The sequence below is a fragment of the Cajanus cajan genome, chromosome 9 (genome assembly GCF_000230855.2).
Source record: "Cajanus cajan strain Asha chromosome 9, NIPB_CcT2T_4, whole genome shotgun sequence".
Taxonomy (NCBI): Eukaryota; Viridiplantae; Streptophyta; class Magnoliopsida; order Fabales; family Fabaceae; genus Cajanus; species Cajanus cajan.
In genome coordinates, this window is record NC_138525.1 from 1,372,243 (window position 1) to 1,395,483 (window position 23,241).

At 31.8% G+C, this 23,241-nt stretch overlaps 3 protein-coding genes across 4 annotated transcripts; all 3 read left to right on the plus strand.

Moving 5' to 3' along the window:
- The first annotated feature begins 488 nt into the window (after positions 1 to 488).
- Positions 489 to 9,776, plus strand: LOC109817524 (kinesin-like protein KIN-14F). 2 transcript variants are annotated; one of them, XM_020382794.3, is made up of 17 exons: positions 489 to 629; positions 777 to 1,012; positions 3,252 to 3,559; positions 4,259 to 4,606; positions 4,776 to 4,844; positions 5,002 to 5,226; positions 5,325 to 5,406; positions 5,500 to 5,595; positions 5,674 to 5,853; positions 6,184 to 6,290; positions 6,848 to 7,026; positions 7,205 to 7,369; positions 7,456 to 7,709; positions 8,024 to 8,187; positions 8,266 to 8,460; positions 8,578 to 9,284; positions 9,394 to 9,776. In XM_020382794.3, exons 2-17 carry the CDS (start codon positions 853 to 855, stop codon positions 9,551 to 9,553), a joined length of 3,399 nt encoding a protein of 1,132 aa, XP_020238383.1. In that variant the 5' UTR covers positions 489 to 629; positions 777 to 852; the 3' UTR covers positions 9,554 to 9,776. The 2 variants fall into 2 exon arrangements, with proteins under 2 accessions (XP_020238383.1, XP_082919517.1); XM_083063391.1 differs by having other exon boundaries at positions 504 to 629; positions 847 to 1,012.
- Positions 9,777 to 12,710: 2,934 nt separating this feature from the next.
- Positions 12,711 to 13,640, plus strand: LOC114915023 (uncharacterized). The gene has a single exon (XM_029268952.2). The coding sequence runs from the start codon at positions 12,711 to 12,713 to the stop codon at positions 13,638 to 13,640; it is 930 nt and encodes a 309-aa protein (XP_029124785.1).
- A 1,955-nt stretch (positions 13,641 to 15,595) lies between these two features.
- Positions 15,596 to 21,763, plus strand: LOC109789354 (regulatory protein RecX family protein). The gene is made up of 6 exons (XM_020348282.3): positions 15,596 to 15,751; positions 16,014 to 16,273; positions 16,927 to 17,062; positions 17,871 to 17,963; positions 19,864 to 19,951; positions 20,887 to 21,763. The coding sequence occupies exons 1-6, from the start codon at positions 15,678 to 15,680 to the stop codon at positions 21,172 to 21,174; spliced, it is 939 nt and encodes a 312-aa protein (XP_020203871.1). The 5' UTR covers positions 15,596 to 15,677; the 3' UTR covers positions 21,175 to 21,763.
- Positions 21,764 to 23,241: the final 1,478 nt, after the last annotated feature.

Sequence of the window (23,241 nt, forward strand, 5' to 3'; positions counted from 1 at the left end):
TAAGCAAAATGATGATACATTTTATTAAAATATATTATTTTCTCAATTTCTTTTTTCTTACGTGTCATATGACAGTATTATAGTTACATAAATATATACACTACCAATGTAAAGTTTTTTTACACTGGTAACCAATTAAATCTTTTAATTGTGCTATGTCATTATAAACACATTTATTTTTAATAGTGATATGACACAATTAAAAGATCTAATTAGTTGTCAGTATAAAAAACTTTTACATTGATAGTGTATAGGTGATTAAGTCTATTTATTTCTCACTTTAGATATAAAATTTTAATGTTTTCGTGAGGAGGGAGCGAAAAAGGTTTGAAAGGTAGAGTATTGGTACGACGTCGTTGGGTGGGTCCCACAGTTGGCACCACGTAGGATAGGACTCCTGACGCCGTTAAAACGGCGTGAGCCCTGAAGGACACGGGAATGACGGAGACACCAACGTTCAAAATTGAAGGTGGTTTTTGTTTTAAGTAGTCTCTCTCAACTTCCAACACCATCACTCACATTCAAACCAAACATTTAATATAAGCCTCTTTCCATTTTTGAACGGTCATTCATCAAATCCACGAGAACTCTGCTTCAAATTACGCTTCTGCGTCAGATCCGATTCGCAGGTATTTTTCTAAATTACTAATCTGTCTTTCCCTACACTATGAAAAACAACACTCTTCGTTCTTTTTACATCTAATTGAAGAATACAGTTACATATAAACTGCATTTTTCCAATTTTAAATGCTAAACCAATTTCAATTTTCTTTTAGGTGGTTGTGTACTATAAGAAGCTAAGAACTGAATTGAAGCATTGCATTTCTCTGATTATTGCTCTTGCAGAGAAAGATGCCACAGGAGAGTTTATCAAACTCGTTTTTTGTATCTCCTCACAAGAGAGGGTTGAGTTTGAAAGGTTCGGTTTGTAACAACAATGAGGCTTCCTTCACTGTGACTGAGGATAGCATCAACGATCATGAATTGGCTCAGAGGAAAGCAGAGGAAGCAGGTATGAAGTTTGAACTAATGTTATGATGCCATTGCACATTAGCACTGTTATGTTGTTACAATGCTAGTTTGAACAAATACGGGTGTAAAGTGAACCAATGTGTTGGGAACTTTAATTTTTATCAGCTACTTTTTAGTTTTTGAACTCTGAAAATTATATCTTCAAGAGCATAAGAAACTGTTGCTTTTAAGGAAGTCCCCCTCAAGAACCAAAACTGGGAAGTGGGAACTCAGTTTTAAAGCTGATTGAAACTGGAAATGTAATTTAGGAACCAAAATGCACTGATTTCATCTTCATCGTGCTTTTGAAGTGGAAAATGATGTTTTTGTTGAAAAATTAAATCCAATTTAGGAAGGCAAACACTACAAATTTAAGATGATATTTAGACCAATACTATTTTCGAAAATCGACTGCATTAGGGTGCATTATTTATTTATTTATTTATTTATATTTATAAAAAGTAAGGAGTAGAGATAATTATTCATGTGCAAATAATGGAACTTTTCCAGGAAATGTGGCTGTAAGGAGTGGAGATATTTATTCATTTTCAAATAATGGAACTTTTTCCAGGAAATGCCGCTCAACTCAAACTGTTTTTTCACATACATGTATTTCAAAAATACATTTGATTTCAGTAACTTAGAAAGTTAAAACCATTCATAATCGAACGGTTGATATTTTATCTGGATAAATTAACTTTAGAGCACACATTTAAAACCCAACCGTTCATTCTTCATTCAAAAGTTTGACCTTGTGAATAGGTGCAAAATTGACTTGAGCAAATGTGATGCCTTACACGTTACACCTTATTGTTTAGTTTAAGATAAGGGGGGAAAAGTATGGCAAAAAGAGAAAAAATATACTGTAGTAAGTAACAATAATTATAATCAGATTACAGAAATTAAACAAAGTGAGGGTGGAAAAGGAAAAAAGAATGGGACACAGTACAGATGAAAAGATGGTGCAGCACAAAATTATAGAGCGCATTATGCATTGCCTGAGGATGTGTTGTTCTTAAATGGGATCACTCCCGCAGCGGCCCAGCCCACCAGCATTCCGTGGTGGCGTGGGCCTGTGACCTTGTCATTCAAATTTTGTGATTGCAAGCGTCGTCTTTAAAGATACCTCGTCTACTATAATTTGCTCTTAAATGAATCATGTTTAATTATTATTTTTTAATTTATAACCCTATTTTAAAACTAATTATTATATATTATAGTACTCTAGGTAAAATTTATTATACTTTACAATTAGTTATTCTTTCACTTAAAGTAATACAGTGAGAGTTGATTTCAAACAAAGAAACACCATTAATGCGACACTGCTGTAAATAATAATCATCCCTCCGGCCAGACCACTTTAACTTTTTAACCTTTGTGTTTAATCTTTAGTGATTGTAAATTTGTAATTGAAGTTAACAGAGTTCAAAGTCAAAAGCATAACAGTGAACGCTATTTTTTACAAGAGTGTAAAATGACAGTAGCAATTTGACTGGTGTAAAGATCAAATGAATAATCTCATAGAAAAGTCTATTAATATTTCAGCCCAATTATTATTTACTAGCAGGAAAAAGGGCAATTCATGCTTGCATTATATTAAAATAAAAAAATGAAAAATTATTCATAAAAAGAGGTAGTTATTAAATTATAAACAAATAATAAAATAATTCATATAAAAATCAAAAACCAAAATAATTATTAAAAATTTAATTAAAAAATATTTTTCTAATTTTTTTAAAATAAAAGAGTATAATAATAAAAAAAAAATGGAGATAAAAATAGTTACCAAAAAAGGATATCCGTATAGATATAGATATAGATTATGCATGTGCAGATAATATCGATAATTATTAATTTAATCAACGAATTTACTTTAACCCAACTAGACCTTAATTCTTAAAGAGTAGATCTGTTAAATTTATTTATTTTATAAAAGAAACCAAATTTGTTATTTTGTCTGCGAGATTTTTTTGTTCTTTCGCGAATCACCGTTCTACCTTCTCACAGAAATTTAATGTAAGTTTAGAATTAATTAATTTTTTAAAATAATTAATTTTATAAAATATTGAATATAAAACATTTAAAAAAATAAAAATAAATAAAATCACACACTTATTGAGACCAAAATTATTTTATATATAGCTGAAACGGTGGCGTGTTGATCTGTTTGAATTTTGAAACGAAACGTTGTTGATTTTTTTTCGAGTGTGTGACAAATGACAATGGCATTGTGGGAACAGCTTCAAGGAGATACGAAGCAGCAGAATGGCTTCGGCAAATGGACAATGGCGCGTCTTCATCGCTCGCGAAAGAACCCTCCGAGGAGGAATTCTGTCTCGCACTTCGCAACGGTCTCATTCTCTGCAACGTCCTCAACAGAGTCAACCCCGGCGCTGTCGTCAAGGTTGTCGACAACGACAACCTCGCCGTTCAGTCTGCAGAGGGACCCGCTCAGTCCGCAATTCAGTACTTTGAGAACATGCGGAACTTTCTTGAGGCCGTCAAAGACATGAAGCTTTTGACCTTCGAAGCTTCCGATTTGGAAAAGGTGATGATCACCCTCCTCCCCTTCAATCTTATTATGACTTATCTTATCACATAAGTATTAGACAAAATGTTTGCAAGAACTTAGAAGTATTAAATATTTATCGACTTCGTTCCTGATTTGATATATGTTGATTTGAATGATTTTTCTTCAACACATAGGTATCTAAATAGAATGATTTCTAATATTTGAGAGATTACTAAATAATTTTATTACTTTACCAACTGATTTAGGAGACAGAATTATACTTTTAAAGATGAAATTAATGGTTTATTAGCTTATAATATGTCCAAAAACTTTTTTAAGCGTATTTCAATAAGCTATTCAAGATAAAATAGCTTAAAGCTACTTATACATAAAGGTCTGTTTGAATAAATTCTTTTAGAACCATTTCTAATAGAAAAGAAAAAAATACAAGAAAATTAAATAAACTTCTCTATAAGTTAAAACTAGTTTATGCATAATTTTTTTTTGAGAAGTTATATGAGAAAGCATCTACAAATTATCTACAAATTAACTTATATATAAATTAATTTTAGCTTAGAAAGAAACTTATTTTATTTTTTTCTTTTGGAGAAGATAATTCAAACAGACTAGATGCGTATATATATAAGGACTTATTCAAGGAAATTGTTTATCCAAACACAGCTTAAGATTCTACCTTTGCTCTATTGTGTTAATGGGGTTGAGTGTTTTTTGTAGGGGGGTTCGTCGAGCAAAGTTGTGGACTGCATTCTCTGTTTGAAAGGGTATTATGAATGGAAGCTGTCAGGTGGAGTTGGGGTGTGGAGGTATGGTGGAACTGTCAGGATTACTTCCTTCCCCAAATGGTCTCCTTCCTCCATAATGGGTAATGAGAATGCTGATGAGTATGAGTCATCACAGTATGAACAACTGCTTCAGCTTCTTCGTGCATCTGGCGAGGTTTCAACTGAGGAAACCACAACTGCTAATGCTTTGACTTCGCTTTTTGATCACTTTGGACTCAAACTTCTCCTGGCTTACCTCAGAGAGGCTGATGGGGTTGAAGATCTGCCGCTGAATTCAATGGTAGGTAAGATCCTTTCCTATGTGCTGTGGTTTTTGTAACCTTTGGAAAATTTTAAAACTGTTAAAATGGATTGGTTTTTTGAATTTTTTTTTTGGGATATTAAATCTATGCATAAAGATTCATTTGATTCAGCCAATCTTATTTGGGACTGGGTAAAATTTTGTGTAGGTAATTGATACTTTTCTCAGGAAGGTTGTCAAGGATTTTTCTGCATTGCTTGATTCTCAAGGCACTCAGGTACTTAAACATTTAATGCATCTTTTTGTCTTGCTATGACATTTAGTATGTAAAAGCACCTTCTGTTTGTTTTCAACTTCACAAATCAAGATTGCCAGTTTGGGCTTTTCCTTTTCCATACTTTTGAAGGTTACCAAAACTTAACAATTGTCTGCAGCTTGGACTTTTCCTCAAGAAAATATTGAAAGGCGATACTGGTTGCCTCTCTAAGAGAGAATTCATAAAAGCTATCACATCATATCTTAATCAAAGACGTAGTTTGGCATCAAACGAATCCTCTAAACTATGCACTTGTGGTGGAAAACGTGATAGTAATCAGCAAAATGTCAATTATTCTGCCAGGCATGCTGAGATAATTGATGGCCTGCAAAAACAACTTGAGGTATGTAAGTTGAAAATCAAATGTACCACTTTAGATGATTTATTATGTGATATTAGATCAGCATCATTCACTGTAATTGTTTTTTTCCCCTGCTCCAGCGATTGAAGTATTTCTATGAAGAGATAAAATTGGAGGTCAAACAAATTCAATCTAAGTGGGACCAAGAATTGAGCAGGCTGGGTGATGATCTAGAGACTTTTTTTCCATGAAAATATCGTTTCATGCATGCAATATTCTTTCATAATGATGAGTTGAGTTCTGTGTATTTCTTAGAGAATCATATAAAGAGCCTTGAAGATGCCTCCTCTTCCTACCACAAAGTCCTGGAAGAGAATCGCTTTCTTTACAATCAAGTCCAAGACCTCAAAGGTACACAAGATTCTGAGATACTTCTTCAAGGATCTACTTACACGATTTATCTATTTTAATAGATATGCTGCCTTACAGGAGCCATTAGGGTCTACTGTAGAGTGAGGGCCTTCCTATCAGGACAATCAAATGAACAATCTACAGTAGATTATATTGGAGAAAATGGAAACATAATGATTATGAATCCCCTTAAGCAAGGAAAAGATGCTAGAAGGGTGTTTTCATTCAATAAAGTGTTTGGAACAAGTGCCACCCAAGGTATTTTAATTTTTTGACATATTATTGCAAAATTTATAGGGTCAATGAATACTCTGGGCTACGTGTTTATTCCTAAATGACTCTATGTAAAATGTAGTAAATGTTTGAAAATAATAATGTACAATTTTTAACCCTTTTTGTAGATAATAGAGATTTGGTTATGTAATGAAGAATGAGCAAAATTGAATATTTATATAGTGGATCGTAATACGATAATAATCATGATATCATATTGTAACACATTTGTCCCAAATAAAAAGAATAATCTTTTTTGAAATTTATATCTTCTCATTTGAAGCTTTTATGATGACTTTTCTTTATCATGTGCAGAACAAATATATGCCGACACTCAACCAATGGTTAGGTCTGTCTTAGATGGCTATAATGTATGCATCTTTGCATATGGGCAGACTGGGTCAGGAAAAACGTACACAATGGTAATGTACATAAAAATTCTTGCACATAGATGCAATCTGTGACAATTTTATGCATTTCACTTAAAATTGTAGTGCTGTCCTCATACTAAATTTTGTTTTTATTGTGTGCCTCACAAGAAGGAACAGGATTTATGTGGTTTTGCACTGCAATCAGTGATTTTATTTTCTTGTACTAGTAGAAAACTGTAGATTTTTGTCCACTCTTTGTGGTGCATGTAAGCATGTTACAGGAACTTGAAATCAAGAATCTAACATATGATTTGTTATGGTACAAAATTCTATTTAGTTAGTATCTTGGTTTGGATATGTTTCTTCTTACGAAGGAGACAATTAATATTTTAAAAAGACCTGTATGTTATAAAAACCCTTTTTGAACTTTACATCTTGTTTACAATTTTGTACTAAATATGTTTTTAACAGCACAATGGAAACTGAATTTACTTTTTATTTCCTTGAAACCTTAGGTGTAATGCCATAAAATCATTCGAATTTCCAAGTGGGTTATTTATTAGTCTTCTCTCTTTTCTTATACATGTGTGTTAATACTTCTTTGATAGAGTGGCCCTGATCTGATGACTGAAGAGACGTGGGGTGTAAACTATAGGGCTTTGCGCGACTTATTTCATATTTCAAAGGAAAGAGCAGATGCCATAAAATATGAAGTTGGCGTCCAGATGATTGAAATATATAATGAACAAGTGAGAGATTTATTAGTCAGCGATGGCTCTAACAGAAGATATCCTTAAAGTGCATACTAGTTGTATTTATATTACTTTTTAATCTTTCGCCATGTATAATTGCATATCAAAACATTTTGCAAACTCCAAAAGAGAAAAAAAAAACTGTATCTTTTGCATTGATTTTAGCAATTTCATTTATCTTTTTGGCTCGTTCATTTCCTTAACAAGATATACATTAGATATACGAAACAATTCTCAATTGAATGGTCTTAACGTGCCTGATGCATCTTTAGTTCCGGTTAATTGCACTCAAGATGTTCTTGATTTAATGAGAATTGGTCAGAAGAATCGTGCTGTTGGTGCTACAGCTCTTAATGAGCGAAGCAGCCGTTCTCATAGGTAAAAATTCATCACCATGAATATATATGGCCACTCTAACCATAAAATGTATTTTATTTAATGAATTTCTTTACCATCAATGGCAGTGTGTTGACAGTTCATGTTAGAGGGAGGGACTTAGAGTCTAACTCCATTCTTAAAGGCTGTCTCCATCTTGTGGATTTGGCTGGAAGTGAGAGAGTGGACAAATCTGAGGCGGTTGGTGAGAGACTAAAGGAGGCCCAGCATATAAATAAATCTCTTTCTGCACTTGGGGATGTTATCTCTGCTTTGGCACAGAAGAGTCCACATATTCCTTATAGAAATAGCAAGCTCACACAAGTTCTACAAGATTCATTAGGTAACAAGCAGATTTAAATTGAAATTACCCCTTTCTTCTTTTGTATACATTCCTCATGATACTTGTCGGGAATAACATTAAGAGTTTGGATTCTTTTCTATTTTAGCTTGGACCACCTTATTGTTCTATCACATATTTTTGCCCTCTGTTGTTTTAATCCTTTAGGAATTGGGAAGGGGTTGACATTCCGTTGATTAATATTTTTCAATTTAAATATTGATATTAATGTATATGGATAAGGCCATAGTAGTTTTCTATTCTGAAATTCCATTAAGAAAAACTTAACCTATGTTTTTTGTTTTCCATATCAATAGGTGGCCATGCAAAAACCTTGATGTTTGTTCATATAAATCCTGAACTCAATGCTCTTGGAGAGACAATTAGCACACTTAAGTTTGCGGAGAGGGTTGCAACCATTGAACTTGGGGCTGCCCAAACCAATAAAGAAACTGGTGAAATCCGGGACCTAAAGGAAGAGGTTCGGCTGTTGGTCATAACTAGAGCAATTTTAAATTTAACTTGGTCAATATAGCCTAACAGTTTGAACATTTTATAGATATCAAATATCAAATTGGCATTAGAGAGGAAGGAAACTGAACTACAACAATGGAAAGCTGGGAATGCACGAAATGCCATAGAATCTCAGAAAGCACCAAGAGCTGTTTCACCTTTTCGTTTGCCCAAAAATGTTACCAGTGACAGCATGAAGCCTGAAAATTGTCAAAGACCCATGGATGACAGAAGCTCTGAGGTTATTGCATGCATGCTGATATAAACTTTAATGATAAATTTGTGTAAATTTATATTAGGAAATTATATCACACTGAAGTGTAACTCGTACTCTTTAAATCTGAAATTATATTTTCAGGCTAAAACTTGTTCTTCGGGTAAGCAAAGAAGGTCAAGATTTCCCTCAACATTTATAGAGAAGGACTCCATGCCAAAAATGTCTCTTGTAGCTGAAGAAAAAATAGTGAGCTCAGGGAAAGGTAGATCACCATCACCTCCAGTCAAGAGGAGATCAATATCCACTGATAGAGGGTCTGTCATTAAAAGCAAGGTCAAAAGCGACACAACAGACAGCCAACCAATATTAAAGCATCTATTTCCAACTAGAGTACTAGTAAATAAATCTCTAGTCACAATGCCAATGGTCTCATCCACAGACAATAACTCAAGGGTGAATCTGCATTCACATGAGCAAGTGAAACAGAACACTTCTGAAACTCTCTGCAACCTCCAGAAGGTAAACTCCAGGAAAGCCCATCAAGAACATGAAGAGGAACAATTCAAACAAGTTGCAGTAAGACAAGGTGGTACTAGGAAAAACAAGGCTGACAGTAAGGCCAAGGTTAAGCATCATCAACAATTGCCCTTCAGGATTCAAAAGCCTGATATGATACCTATTTGTGACATGGATATTGGCCGTGAAATGACCATGGAGGCACCTCGAAAGAACGATTTCTTTGAGCCAGAAAATGATGTAAGCTTCATGGAGTCTGCAGTCAATGGTGTTGTAAATGTTAAAAAGATACATCAGAACATATCTAGGAATTCTCAGAACATTGGATCAAGGTATGGCTTAAAGAATCATTAAAAAAGTTTCTCGTTTATATGTATGTTTTAATTAAAAATTAAATTATTCATAGCCTCATTGGTAAATAAGCATTTTTGTCACATGCAGAGGAATAGTGCAAGCAGCTGAGCCTTTATTGTCCAGCAAAGTTGAAAACAGAATTTTACATGGTTCAGGTCGCAATCTTAAGGAAGGCATCAATACTACTTTGCCTGAATCTAGAAGGAGCCGATCTACGCCACGTGGAAAGTTTTTTGTTTTATCTTGAGGATTCCAGGTTAAAATTTGTTAATTTTTTTATATTATTTATTTTTGTACAGTGACAACTGTTGATGTGCATGTTGGAGTACCGACTCACATAATTTTATTGACTAAGAGGTCTTGAGGTCAGTTTGTGCGACCTTTCCTCTGTTTTCGTGTTCTGATTATGCAGATCCTTTGTAATTTAAATTTTCGGATGTTAATAATTTTCTTGAAGCTTTGGTTTTTAATCGAGCCGAATGGTGTGATCCCTAAAGCTGACTTCACCTAGTGGGATATAGTTATATTATTGTTGTTTTATGTCAACATTCTTCTGGAAACTTGGTGTTGTTCTACATTGATAATGTATTTTTTTTTTGAAAACTACATTGATAACGTGTATTTACTGCATTTTATGAATTCAGCATCTCATTACAAATTCAACAAAAGTAACGGAAGAAATAAAGAAAAATATTGAAAACCTTGTAGAATTATTACAATTGTACAAGGGTTGTATAATGTTTTTTATTCTTTAAAATATTATAATTTTATTGTTTAGTCTTTCACTTTTTTTTTTCTTTTTACATTTTACAAATTCACTCTATTTTTCTTTTGTCAAAAGCATCTACTGTTAGTATGTTAATATTCCATTTGATATCAACGTTTAGCGTATGCATGTCTCACATCATCAGTCAAATACTTTGACTCGAATTATGCTCCCCGTGGGAATTAGTAATTACGATAGGATGCCACATGTGTACTTAATGGTTTTAAAAGTGGAGAACCAACTAAGTGACCTTGTCTAAAATTCTAAAATGAAGACTAAATAGTAAAATTGAATTATTTTGAGGGGTCTTTACCATGTCGCTCAATAAATCTGTTCAATTCTAAAAACAGAAGAATTTGTAAAAAGGATAACCAGGAACTGGAGTCATTAAAATGATTTCCAATATGATAATTGATTATATGTTGTCTATTATTGTTTTCAAAATAAATATAAACTTGTGGCAAAATAAAATAAAATAAATAAATTTAAGTTCATTCTCATCAGAATATTTCAATTAGTAATTATATTTTTTGATATATGTGTATATATATATATTAAAATGTTGGCTAAATACCTATTTTGGTCCCTTATAATCTTTTTTTGTTTCAATGTAGTCCCATTTTTATTTTTGGTCTCAATTTGGTCTCAAACTAATTAATTGGTTTCAATTTAGTCCCTAATAAATTAATTGGTTTCAATGTGGGACTTCCGTCCAAATTTCTTTAACGGAGTTAACTGTTGCATAGGTGGATGCCACGTGGATGCCACGTGGATGCATAGGTGGATGCCACGTAGATGCCACGTGGATGCCAATTTTTTGAAAACACCTGGAACCAGAACGGGTCGTTCTGGTTCCAGACTGCCAAACATAAACGATCAATGATTATAGTTCACGGTTGTGAATCATGGAAGGAAAAAGACCCAACGTACAAAGTATTTCAAACACTGAATTTGGTAATATTGTCAATGAAAATTGATAATTTCAATTGCTAAACAGTTAGGCTATACAATGTATTATTAATGACAATGCAATGTATCACTAAAGGATGAACCACTTACTACCAAATTGACACTATACAGTAAAGGATGAAATGACACTATATTGTTAATGAAATGACACTATACAGTAAATGATGAAATGATAATATTAATTATATTTTAATTATGCTGTTATATCTAATATAACAAATATATTAATATTTTTTTATATTTTATTTTATTGTTTAATTGTTTTTATTTTGTGGTAAAATTATTTTCATTTTTAATGAAGAAAAAATTTACTTCAATAGTAAGTCTTGATAGATTTATTCTATTTAATAATTAATGTTCTATATCAAATTTTTAAGAATTTAATTGTTAAATTAAAAAGTTTTTCATGTATAGATCAAATTTATAAAAAGTTTTAAAAAAATTAAAAATTATATAATACTTCGTTAAATTAATTCAAATTAACATATAAAATATTTTTATTTTAAATGAATGTAAAAATTTAGAAGACACTAAAAGAAAATAAATTAATAATTTTATTATGTTTATCCTATTAATTTTTATCATTTTATTCATCTAATTTTAAATAAGTTACAAAAAATTATAAAGTGACACTTAAATATTTCTTCATATAGAAAGAGAAAAAGAAAATGTTATTACTCTATTTATAAGGCAATTGTATTTTATAAAAATAAGTAATTTTAAAATTTTTACCATAAAATTTTTTTTCAAAATTATTATATTTTGTAATAAAATTAATAAATAATATTCTATTCTCAGTTTTGGAACGGACCATTCTGATTTTAGAACGACCTGTTCTGAAACCAGAACGGCCCGTTCTGGTTTCAGAACAATCTGTTCTGGTGTACTCTTGGTGTGTAAATTTTTCATTTGGAACGACCCGTTTTCGATGCAAAATTAACACACCAAAAGCGCATCCAGAACGGCCCGTTCTGGTTTCAGAACGGGCCGTTCTGGTTCCAGGTGTTTAGCCTAAAATAAAAGCGAGACTACATTAAAACAAAAAAAGATTATAAGAGAGCAAAATAGGTATTTAGCCTAAAAAGTTTTAACTTTCCAAAAGCACCCTGTTTAAAAGCAATCCCTTTTAACATCTAGACCAACACCTTCCTTAACTGGCTTTTTCCAAATGTGACATTTACTATAATTAATTAGGTTGAAAATCATGCAGAAAGCGGCTCTAGTTGGGTTAAAGTTAGAAGTGCAATTTGTTTCCATTTTCATATTTCAATTTGTGAAACATTAGTCTATTAATAGATAAAAGCAATAAAAAGGATCTTCTGTTCTTGACACCTCGTTGACAACCTCTGTCTAGATTTTTTTTCCACAAATCCATTCTTAATTTTCACGTATGTCGGAACATTACAGCTATTGCACATAATTTCCTAATATTGCGATTCGTTAAGCATTCAAACCTCTGAGGCTCTGACCAAGAACTCCTGTGATGCCGTTCGGGTTTTGTTAGAAGCATTGTTGAAAGATGATGGTTCTGTTGTTATTATATTGTTAGAAGCATCTATGATAGGTTTACAAATTATAATTATCTTTGACCATTGGAGGCCAAAGAGGATCAACTATAGGTCCTATAAGAAAATCATATATACATTTGCATGCTCAATTTATGTAGCCAATGGCTAATTCTCTAGTAGAAGCTGTGATGTTAACCGTTCCAGAACCACCATCCAGGAAGAAAACATGCAAGGATCAAGCCACAAAAACAGATGACCCTGAGAATTCTGTCACCTTTGTTTATCAGACCAAAGTAGCAGAATCATTACGATGTGTAACAGTTTCATGGTGCAAGAACCCCACAGACCATTTCCTTTCCATGAGCGTGGAGAACACCTTGGAAGAAAACAAGTACACCTGCAAGATTGATTTGGAATCAGGGCAGTCTTGGGGGAAAAAGGGTCTTAGATCCTTTGAAATACAAGGTGCAAGAGTAGACATTTTCTGGGATCTTCGGAAGGCGAAATTCAACACAAGTCCACAACCATGCTCAGGTTATTACGTTGCCTTGGTGTACAAGAAAGAGGTGCTTTTGTTATTGGGGGATTTGGAGAACGATGCTTATGATAGAACCAAATCAAAACCATCCCCTGAAGAGGCTACCTTGTTGTGCAAGAGAGACAATGTGTATGGTAAGAAGCTGTTTTGCACCAGAGCCATTCTGGAAGATGGTAATAGTAAGACAGAACATGATGTTGTGATTGAGACTTCCCTTTGTGGGCCTGATGATCCAGAAATGTGGATTAGCATAGATGGGATGTTGGCCAGTAGAATAATGAACTTGCATTGGAGATTCAGGGGGAATGAAATAGTGATGGTTAATAATTTGCCTGTGCAAATATTTTGGGATGTGCATGATTGGCTCTTCAATGACCTTGGTTCTGGCCCTGCCTTCTTTGTTTTCAAGCCAGGTTTTGTGGAAACGACTAGTGATTCTAATGGCAGAGAATGCTCAGGAAGAAGCGGGGGTAGCAGCATGTGTGAATTGCTAGAGGAGAATCCATCCTCCAAAGGTTATTGCCATTTTCTATATGCTTGGAGAATGGATTGAGATTAATTTGTGTTCTACAAAAAGTTGTTTTTTTGTTTGTTTGTAGTAAAGTATAAGTGCTACTTTCATACATTTTCTTTATTACCATTTGACATAGTTATTGACAACATTCTCTTGTTCTTTGCCTTTCTTTCTTTTTTTTTTTTTGAGCTATTTGATATATATGACTAGAAAAACATAGTAACTAAAACTAGGTTTAAATTATAAAAAGGATCTTCAGAATTAGTTTAGACCTATAACACTATTTATACCAAAATCATAACACAACCAACAATTTAACATGACTTTTAAAAAAAATGTTAATACCATCTGATAGTGTTTTAGGTGATCTTGTAATTTTTTTTAAAAAAATATAAAAATAAAATATTTTTATCTATCTATTTATAATATAGAGACTAAGCCGCGAGATATGATATTTTCTCATTTCACAATTTACTACAATTTATTAAATCTATAAAAATCAATACCTTTATTCATTATTAAACTCTCATTAAAAAATAATTATATTGTTATCTATTTATTTATAATATAAAGATTGAGTCGTGGACTATGACATTGTCATCTTAGATTTATAGAGATTATATGTTCTTTTACATCAACATTTTTTCTTATTAATAATATAAAAAGATTGAGCTATTATGATGTTGTCATCTCATATTTTTAGAGCTTATACATTTTTTTACATCATCATTTTTGTTTATATGACATATTTCTTCTATTTCACAATTTGCTACAATTTATTGAATATGTGAAAATAAATGTTTTTTTTATTATTAATTATTAAACTCTATTTAAGAATTATTTATATCATTCTCTATTTATTTATAATATAAAAATTGAGCCGCGAGTTATGATGTTTTCATCTTATATTTCTAAAGATCATAGATTCTTTCATATCAACATTTTTACTTATTTATAATATAAAGACTAAGCTGTAGACTATGACGTTGGCATCTCATATTTTTAGAGACTATAGATTTTTCTCTCATTTCACAATTTGCTATAATTTATTGAACCTATGAAAATAAATCTTTTATTCATTATTAAATTCTTTTTAAAAATTATTTATATTATTTTCTATTTATTTATAATATAAAGGCTGAGTCATATTGCCATTTCAAGTTTTTAAAGATTATAGGTTATTGCACAACAATATTTTTTATTTTATGACCGTTGCTTTTATTTTACAATTTGCTATAATTTATTGAATCTATGAAAATAAATATTTTTTATTTGTTATTAAACCTTCATTAAAAATTATTTGTATCATTCTCTCAATCATCTTTTTCTTTTCATCTAATCACCTCTTATATTTTCTCAATTTTTTTTTCTTCTCATCCAATCATTTCTCATATCAGTCATAAATTCCCCTTCCATTTTATTTATCATTTTTTTTCTTCTCGTTCTTAGCATTTTTGCTTAAATAACATACTTCTTTCATTTCACAATTTACTACAATTTATTGAATATATGAAGACGACTTTCATCTCTAAATTTTACTTAAATCTCTCTCTTTTTTTTTTGTCAGTCATTGTCAAACCAAACTATATAATAAACATTATCATTCCTTGAGAAAGGGGTGATGCAGATGCACAACAACTACCTGTTACAATTGCACTTCAGAATTCAGATAACAGTTTTTGTTATTAATATAATAAAATTTTCTGTTTTAATAAAAACTCTTTATTTTTATTTTTATTATGTGTCCACAATCACACATTAAAAAATTGATTATTAGAATATAATTCATGGGTGGGGATTGGGTCAAGTGGGGAGTTGTGAATATTCTTTCTGGCTGTCATAGAAAGACGGACCAAAGTCCAGAAAGCCCATTTTAACTGGGTCATCAAGAAATCGGTCCAATAAAATTTAGCCCAGCCCACCATCGGTATCATAGATAAGTGCTAATTCGGGCCGGCCCAAACATCAGGACTCGAGACCACAAAACAAAATTGTGACAAAAAAAAAAACTGAGCGGAGGAGAAACGGACCAAAAATGGGGAACCCTTGGTAGACAGGAATTACGGGTTCGTGAACATGGCAGGTTTCGCGGGAAACATCGGATTCAAAATCTCATGCCACCTTCCCTCCCGCGTTTTTTCAATTCCCCGGTAATTTCTTTCTCTCTTTTTTAGCTACCTCCATATTTGGCTACTGAAACAAAATGACAGAAAAGCTTTTTTTTTTTTTTTTTTTTTAATTTTTTTATAGTAAATTAGTAATGGAGTTCTAATTTAGCTACCCAATTGGTGAAATTGTATTGGGTTGAAGGAAGTTCTTCAATTTCTTTATACAAGTCTCAACTTTCAATAGTTTCTGAAACATTTTGGCCATTGTTCTAAACCTTTTCCTTTTCGGGTATTAAAAAAATAGGATCATTTGGAAGTCACAAATTGTGTGCCTGAAGAGTAGAGACTTTAGTTCTTCCGTTCCTGTTAGGTACATTTCTAGCAGGGTGAAAATACCTGAAACTTCTCTGCCACTGAAAAGCCTAGGATATTGCAGCTGTCCTGATGTTAATGTGCTCAAGATAAATGGTGGAAAAGATATGTATGCAACAATTGCACATTGTGAAGCTTCTCAAGATCAAAATGAAATTTGCCCTGATTTATTATTTGATGACACTGAAGAAGGTAAACTTCTATCTAATGTGATATGGTTTTTTAGTTCATCGTTTGGGAATTAGTTCTACATCACTAGATGTAGTCAAACACTAAATATTTGCGATTTTAAGCATATCAATTAAATTTGCTGCCTAGCATGGGATGGTGCATGGTGGCATTGTTTTAAGTGTGGTAATGTAATGTTGTTATATTGTGGTACTGGATAGACTCAGTTTGTTATAAAATAAAAGTAATAACAGATTTATCACACTTTTGAGGCTACATTGTGATTTGTGATTGATGGTCTTTGTAATTGATAAATTGAATAAAAATAAGCTGCTTACAAAAAACAAAAACATGACTATTAAGAAAACAACGTGAAAAAAAGGAGGGGTAGTGTCGGTCTTATGGTTAACTAAAGTTCATTTTCTCGAGGATGAATTATATGTTCGTGCTTTTAGATTCACAATGTGTTTGTTTTTACCAATTAAAAAAATTACATCCATTATCATGCTTTAACATGTTTTAACTCTTGACTTGTGGCTTCTTTCTATCAATTTGTTATAATGGAATGTTCTGCTGCAGAACCAAACAGTATGATTAGAAATGGAACAGCCTTTATGAGTTGTATATTATATCTAAGAAGTGAAGTTGTTCTGAGCATTTTAATCTGTGGACTGTAGGTTCTTTTGATCAAGTGGAAGATGTTGGAGAGTTGACAATCGATCAGGGAGGACACTCTGGTGACCAAGATATGATTCCAATTGATAAATTTACTAGTGATGTTGAGGAGTCTGCTATTAAATTACTTGCAGCTAAGTTAGTTGTTGTCTCCCATTTCCTCATCCGAAAAATAGAATTTATTCAGTGCTAGCCTTGTTATAACTGTATTGTAAATCAAATTGAAGAGATTCTGAACCAAACATGGCTGAGCATAATGTTCATTTTTTAAGTGCAAGAAAATTCAATTTTTGTCATGCCATTAGGAGTATGTAGTTAATTGTTACTCTTTTTTCCTGTGGGGCCCACTTCCTTTTTAGTTTTATTCAGTGCTTCAACTTACAATATTTACCTTCTTGTAACAATGCCATTGATAAATTAAAGAGAAAGTCAAGTATTTCATCTTAGTGATGTCTGGGGAGGGTACACGTATGCAGCCTTAACTCCACAAGTAGAGAGCCTGTTTCCAGGATTTGAACTTGTGACCTCTAAGTCACAAGGCAAAAACCTTACTATTGTGCCAAGGCTCAACATGAAAGCTAAAAGACAAATTGTATGTCTTACTTTGGCATTTTAGTCACTATCTACTTACAAATGTCTCATGCATTTTTTCAGAAATTTCAACTAGATTGAAGTTGTCTTGTAAGTTGTATATCATTATATTAAAGAATGAGGATATGCAGAATGAATTGTTTGCTTATTTGGCATGCCTTTGGAAACATTTTAGCAAACTTTTAATAACAAGGAATTTCCTGGAGTTGCATTTGCTTATCAGTTGTTAACAAAGAGAAGAAATTTTGTAATAATTAGTAAAATGATATCTTTTTCCTTCTGGAAAGGTGAGTGTGCAAATTTAAAGTAAAATTCAGTCTTTTCTTTTAAGCATGTCTGTCTCTCTGTTCTGTAGGGCACTCACAACACTTGAGTTGAAAAAGAAATTGCTTGGAAAGAGATTCTCTCCTAATGCAGTTGAGGCAGTGATAAACAAGTTCCAGAGAAGGTATGTAATTAACTACATAAAACTGTTTAGCTATTGTTTATTAGCCAATTTTAAATGCTTTGTTACTTTAAGCTTTACTCACTTTCAGACAACTACTTCCTAAATTTGGTTCCCATTAAGATTTTATCCAGATAGAACAAACTAAGAGTAATATATGTTATGTGATTCCTGGCCTCAAAATGAGATGTCTGTAATTACAAATACAAATTCCCATCACAAATGACTTTGAATGCAACTCTAGCCAACTATTAATTCAGTCGTGGGATCTCCATCGGGAGAATGGCTAGATAACTTGTTATTGAGGAAGAATGAATGTTTTGAGAATTTAAGTGACCCATCTTATACAATTGGAAGGTTTAATTAATCATTTAATCTCTATACATGTTCCAATTTTTTGTTTTAGTCCTTATACCTAAAAACTCTATAGTTCTAATCCCTACATGAGTAATTGTTTACATTTTAGTCTGTTGTTAGCTTTCTAGTGGTGCAAAACCGCCACAAAATGGAGACATAAGGACAAAAAATGTAAATAAATATGCTTGTGTAGGGACTAAAATGCAGAGTTTTTAGATATAAGGATTAAAATAAAAAAAAGTTAGCACAAGTATATGGACCAAACAATTAATTAAACCTAACTGGTAATATGGTCATTTTCCAATTTAAGTCTGAATTAATTTATACTTAGAGTTGTTTACTTTTTAATACAGCATGTAATGACACTTCTTTTTTCGGGTTTTTTTTTGTGTCAGAAACTGATGAACAATTTTCCACTTTTTTCCATTGAAGAGCTAATGGATATAACATGTTTAAACTGATGAACAATTTTCCACTTTTTTCCATTGAAGAGCTAATGGATATAACATGTTTAGACTACAAAAAATAGGGAAAAAGGAATTGAGACGTTTAAAGTGCATGTTTGGTATGACTTGTTTTGGAGAAATATCAATAATCATTTTTATTTTCTGGCTTCCTGAAAGTGCTTTTGAAAAAAGTCAATTAACTCTCCCCCAAAAAAGTGTCAACAATGGTTTATGTTTTTGGACTAATTTTATATTCAAAACAACTTATAATCAAAAGCTTACAAAGAGAGCTTTTGAGAGATAAAAAAATAAAGATTTTTCTCTAAAATTCAGTCAAAACCAAACTTGCGCTTATTCTTTTTATTGTTTTCAAGGTTGAAGTAAAATATATGAATTTATCTTTGTTTGTTGATATTGTATAATTGAAAGGAAATGATCTGAGTTTTTACCTTGATGAAATAATTTTACTTGGTCACTTCACTTATGGTTAACAGTGATTACTTGTCAACAATCCATCCACTGAAAATTGTTACGGTTCCTTTGAATAAAGAAAAGTGAAGATGAACATTAAGATGTGGTTTGTAATGAAGGTGTTTATCAACACAAATCATGGAGATCGTTTTGGGAATCCAAAATTCTTTCTTCTTTTTCCATTTTAGGATGTTGTTTTTTGACAGTGAGTAAAGCTTCAAATAAGAATGCATTTGAAAATGTCTGATAAACAACAGCTCCACAGTTTTTATATGAAATGAACAAGTTTTCCTTTCCATTTAATGTTTCTTGCACTAAGAAGGATAGAGACTGATATATATTTTCTAAAAATATTTTATCATGAATTTTGTATTAATTCACACACATTATTAATTTATATATGCAGATGAAGTAATCATGTACTATGCAGAATTACCTGTGATAAATGATACATGTATTTCAAAATTTTCGAAAGTTTGCATATTACCCATTTTTATCATATTAATATGATATAGTTCAGCATTTTTCAAAATATGCTTTCTTAATTTCATTTATAAACTTAATTTGCAGACATTTTTATACTTTTTTATTTTTATTATGGTGATTAGTTTAACTTTTTTTTGTATCAGAGGGTATATCAATGATAGGTTGTATGCTGAAACATTTTCCCAAGCTAGATGGTCTTCGTCAAGTTGGGGGCCATGGCGTATCAAACAAGTAAGTTAATCTATGTTGTATTTTTGTTTGTCACATTACTTTCTGCTTCTTACATGTTACCTCAAAACTGTTCCGTTCCGATTTTTTCATGTCTACTTTTCCTTGTGTTTTGTTATTAGTCTCTTTGCAGAGCAGAGTAGTAAATAATGGTGCTGGTATTATGCTTGTGTTGTTTTGCTAAAATTTATCATCATTCTAACTCTAGAATATAGTATTAGGAGGAAAAATTGCAGTGCATTCTGACAGCATTTCTTGCTAATTCAGCAGAGCTGTGTGCTTGCACTTTTTTTTATAACAATTACTAATTGAGATTAAAAATGTGAAAATATATACTAGCATAGAAGGACAAAGTTAAAGTAATAAGAAATATATAATTTTCTAATATACGTAAATCTGAAAATTTAGCTTGTGTATGAAAAAATTTCTTTTCCCCAAAGTTTAAGAACTTTTGAAGTAGTTTATTTTTTGCAGCGAATTGTTTGTCAAATGCAAAGCTCCAATCCAATTCTTTTCTTTTGTATTTTATCTGATTGAATACTTACTCCTATTACTTAGCTACTTGATTAAGTGCTCAATTTATTTCATTTCAAAACTATCTGATTCAATTTCCTTTTTTTTCCTTTTCCAAATATGCAAAAATCACCTCATTTGAATTCAGCCTAATTCCTTTCCCCCCTCTAAAATTATAAAAACACTTGATTGAAGGCTTCAATCTTCTCTCATTAAGCTTGTTTAGATGCCCCAAACACACTAGGGATGAAAGAAAGCAGTGCTTGCTTAAAGGTTCTTCACTGTCATTATTGTGGGCCAAGGCAAGACCAATGGCCAAAGCTCAAAGGCCTTTCACCACACAAGCCTTCAATACTCAATAGCCATATACTTCTATTATCATCCAAGGGAAACACTTGTTTGATGGATTGCAATTGTCGTGCCAGGCACTGTTCAAGAAGGGAGTTAGTCAAGCTGATGCTGAGAAGGCAGTTGAATTGGTCTTCAAGGACAATGATTGTGCTGAAGATAACAAGTCAGTCATTGGCTTGTCAAAACATTCCATGGATCATCTTTATGCGCAGGCCTCAAAGCAGTGGTTCAGAGGTCAGAATGTACCCAAGGAGACAAGAAAAGCAAGAATTGTTAGGTGGCTTCAGTATCGTGGTTTTGACTGGAATGTCATTAACTTCATATTAAAGAAATTAGACAAACAGGACCAGAATTCTCCATAGTGCACAATTGGGAAATCCAATATTCATATCAAGAAAAATGCTAGCGGCACTAACTCTTAACACTTTCTTGTTAATACCTTATTATTGGTTAAAAATCACAAATTTTAGTAGGTCCTACCACTAAATCAGGAAAAAGACTCATTAAAAAGAGATGTGAAACCTACAAAATTTGTGATTTTCAATATTCACCAATGAGAAATAGTGTGTTGTTAACATTTTTCTTCATATCAATCTGGAAAACCATTGGTGGGCTCCATACATGTTTCTTGAAATGTATAATGTGTAATGTGGTAGGGTTGTAGCCTCCTTTTGCTCTTAATGCTGTTGCAAGAAAACTAGTAGTTCATTTATTTCTTCAATTTGCTTAAGGTCATGTGGCATTTGAACACATAAGGCTACACTTTGTCTGGGTACATTGAAGCTACTTTTCTTTTTCTTGTTGAGGCTGAGATAAAGGAGCAAGCACCACTAAGGAGGTGCTACGTGTGAGTCCACTGTGTCCATTCTTGTAGATATGGCTCTAACATGATCCAGAAACAATTGATCTATGCTTATCTTAAATGCTTGCTTACGCTAGAAAGATTATCAACATGCCTATCCAATAGCAGTCATCCGTCAACTAGCATTAACGATTATCTAGAGCAGAATTAGTGCCATTAATGATATAATGGCATGTCTTGAATTATTTCATAAAGCGATGGAAACTATAGGGCTAATTGGATGCAGACGTGAAGTTCCCAGAACTCTTCAATAGCAGCTCTGAATTTTAATTTATTGTTTTCTTTTGGAATATATCATTTTATTTACACATGATTAAGGGTCTGTTTTGTTTTGCTTATTTTAAAGGAATAATCAATTATTCTTGACGGATCATGAGAGGTCTCATGAAAAACAAGTTTTTCTAAATATGCACCAAGTTTTTTCCTTAAATCATAAATTTTTTGAAAACTGATATTATTATTCTTTTTAATAATGTGGAACATATTTATGAGCTGCAATGAAACTCGTCAACCTAAATTTTTGCTAAACAAAATTCTTAATCCCTCTGGTTTTTTTAATTGTTAATTTTTTTAGTTAATTTTTTTTTTTTATTTGTCATTTTCAATATTCAAGACAACATTATATATTGTACTCTTGCACATCCACCTAACTTTTAACTAATTTATAGACAACTAATATATATTTATTATTTATTATATAATAAAAATAAAAAAGTGTATAATAGAAAACGTCAAAATTATTTTATTAAAAAAATAAGACTTATTATTTTTCTTGATTTATATATAAAAATCTTAAAGCGAATGTTGAAAAGAAATAGAGGTATACTTTTTATTTAAAAAAATTAATTAATAATAATATTATAAAAGAATTCATAATTATTTAAAATATAATTTTCATTGGTTATAGTCAAAATAAAATGCAAGAAAAATAATATTTTGATGAGAATAAACGATACTGGAAGACAAAGTGATGCTCTAGTTTTCTTTTGTCTTCCTCCTATTGTAGAAGTAGAAGACATTCATTTTAAAATAAGTTCCAAATCTTCTTGCAACCTCATTTTAATGTACTTAAAACCATTATTCTCGTACACATTCTTTTAACGTATTTCTTGTTTCTTTATTTTGACAACGCAAAAATACCATAAACACTGTTGGGATACAAACAAGTCCCACATCGATAAAATAATACAACAAATAAAAACTTATATAATACAAACATACTTCAATGATTGAGAGACCTTTTGGGTGATGACCAAAAAGCAAAACCGTGAGGGTTAAGGCCACAATATCTCATCATTGTGGAGTATGTTTGTGTAATAACCTTATAAAAATAACTCATAAAATATCCTCTTAGATAAATACCATAAAATAATCTCATCAAACACTTGTTCCTCAATTATTTTTAGTCCTCTTTTCGTACTCTTCCTAGAAAAGCCAAAAAGTCGTTCAGGAAAGAATCTTACAAAATATAACTGAATAAGCTTTTTGGTCAGTTCAGAGAATTTTGTGAGCCTTGCAAATGATAAAAAATTGCCATGTTCGTTTTCGCAATCTGCATATGCTTCAT

Bases quoted from the DNA above. Each gene is read 5' to 3' on its own strand.
- LOC109817524 (XM_020382794.3), top strand. From the start codon at position 853: ATGCCACAGGAGAGTTTATCAAACTCGTTTTTTGTATCTCCTCACAAG. The intron at 5,407-5,499 runs GTGATGATCTAG...TGTATTTCTTAG, and splicing joins CCAAGAATTGAGCAGGCTGG to AGAATCATATAAAGAGCCTT. The intron at 7,710-8,023 runs GTAACAAGCAGA...CCATATCAATAG, and splicing joins AGTTCTACAAGATTCATTAG to GTGGCCATGCAAAAACCTTG.
- LOC114915023 (XM_029268952.2), top strand. From the start codon at position 12,711: ATGGCTAATTCTCTAGTAGAAGCTGTGATGTTAACCGTTCCAGAACCA.
- LOC109789354 (XM_020348282.3), top strand. From the start codon at position 15,678: ATGGCAGGTTTCGCGGGAAACATCGGATTCAAAATCTCATGCCACCTT. The intron at 15,752-16,013 runs GTAATTTCTTTC...TTAAAAAAATAG, and splicing joins CGCGTTTTTTCAATTCCCCG to GATCATTTGGAAGTCACAAA. The intron at 19,952-20,886 runs GTAAGTTAATCT...TTGTCGTGCCAG, and splicing joins GGCCATGGCGTATCAAACAA to GCACTGTTCAAGAAGGGAGT.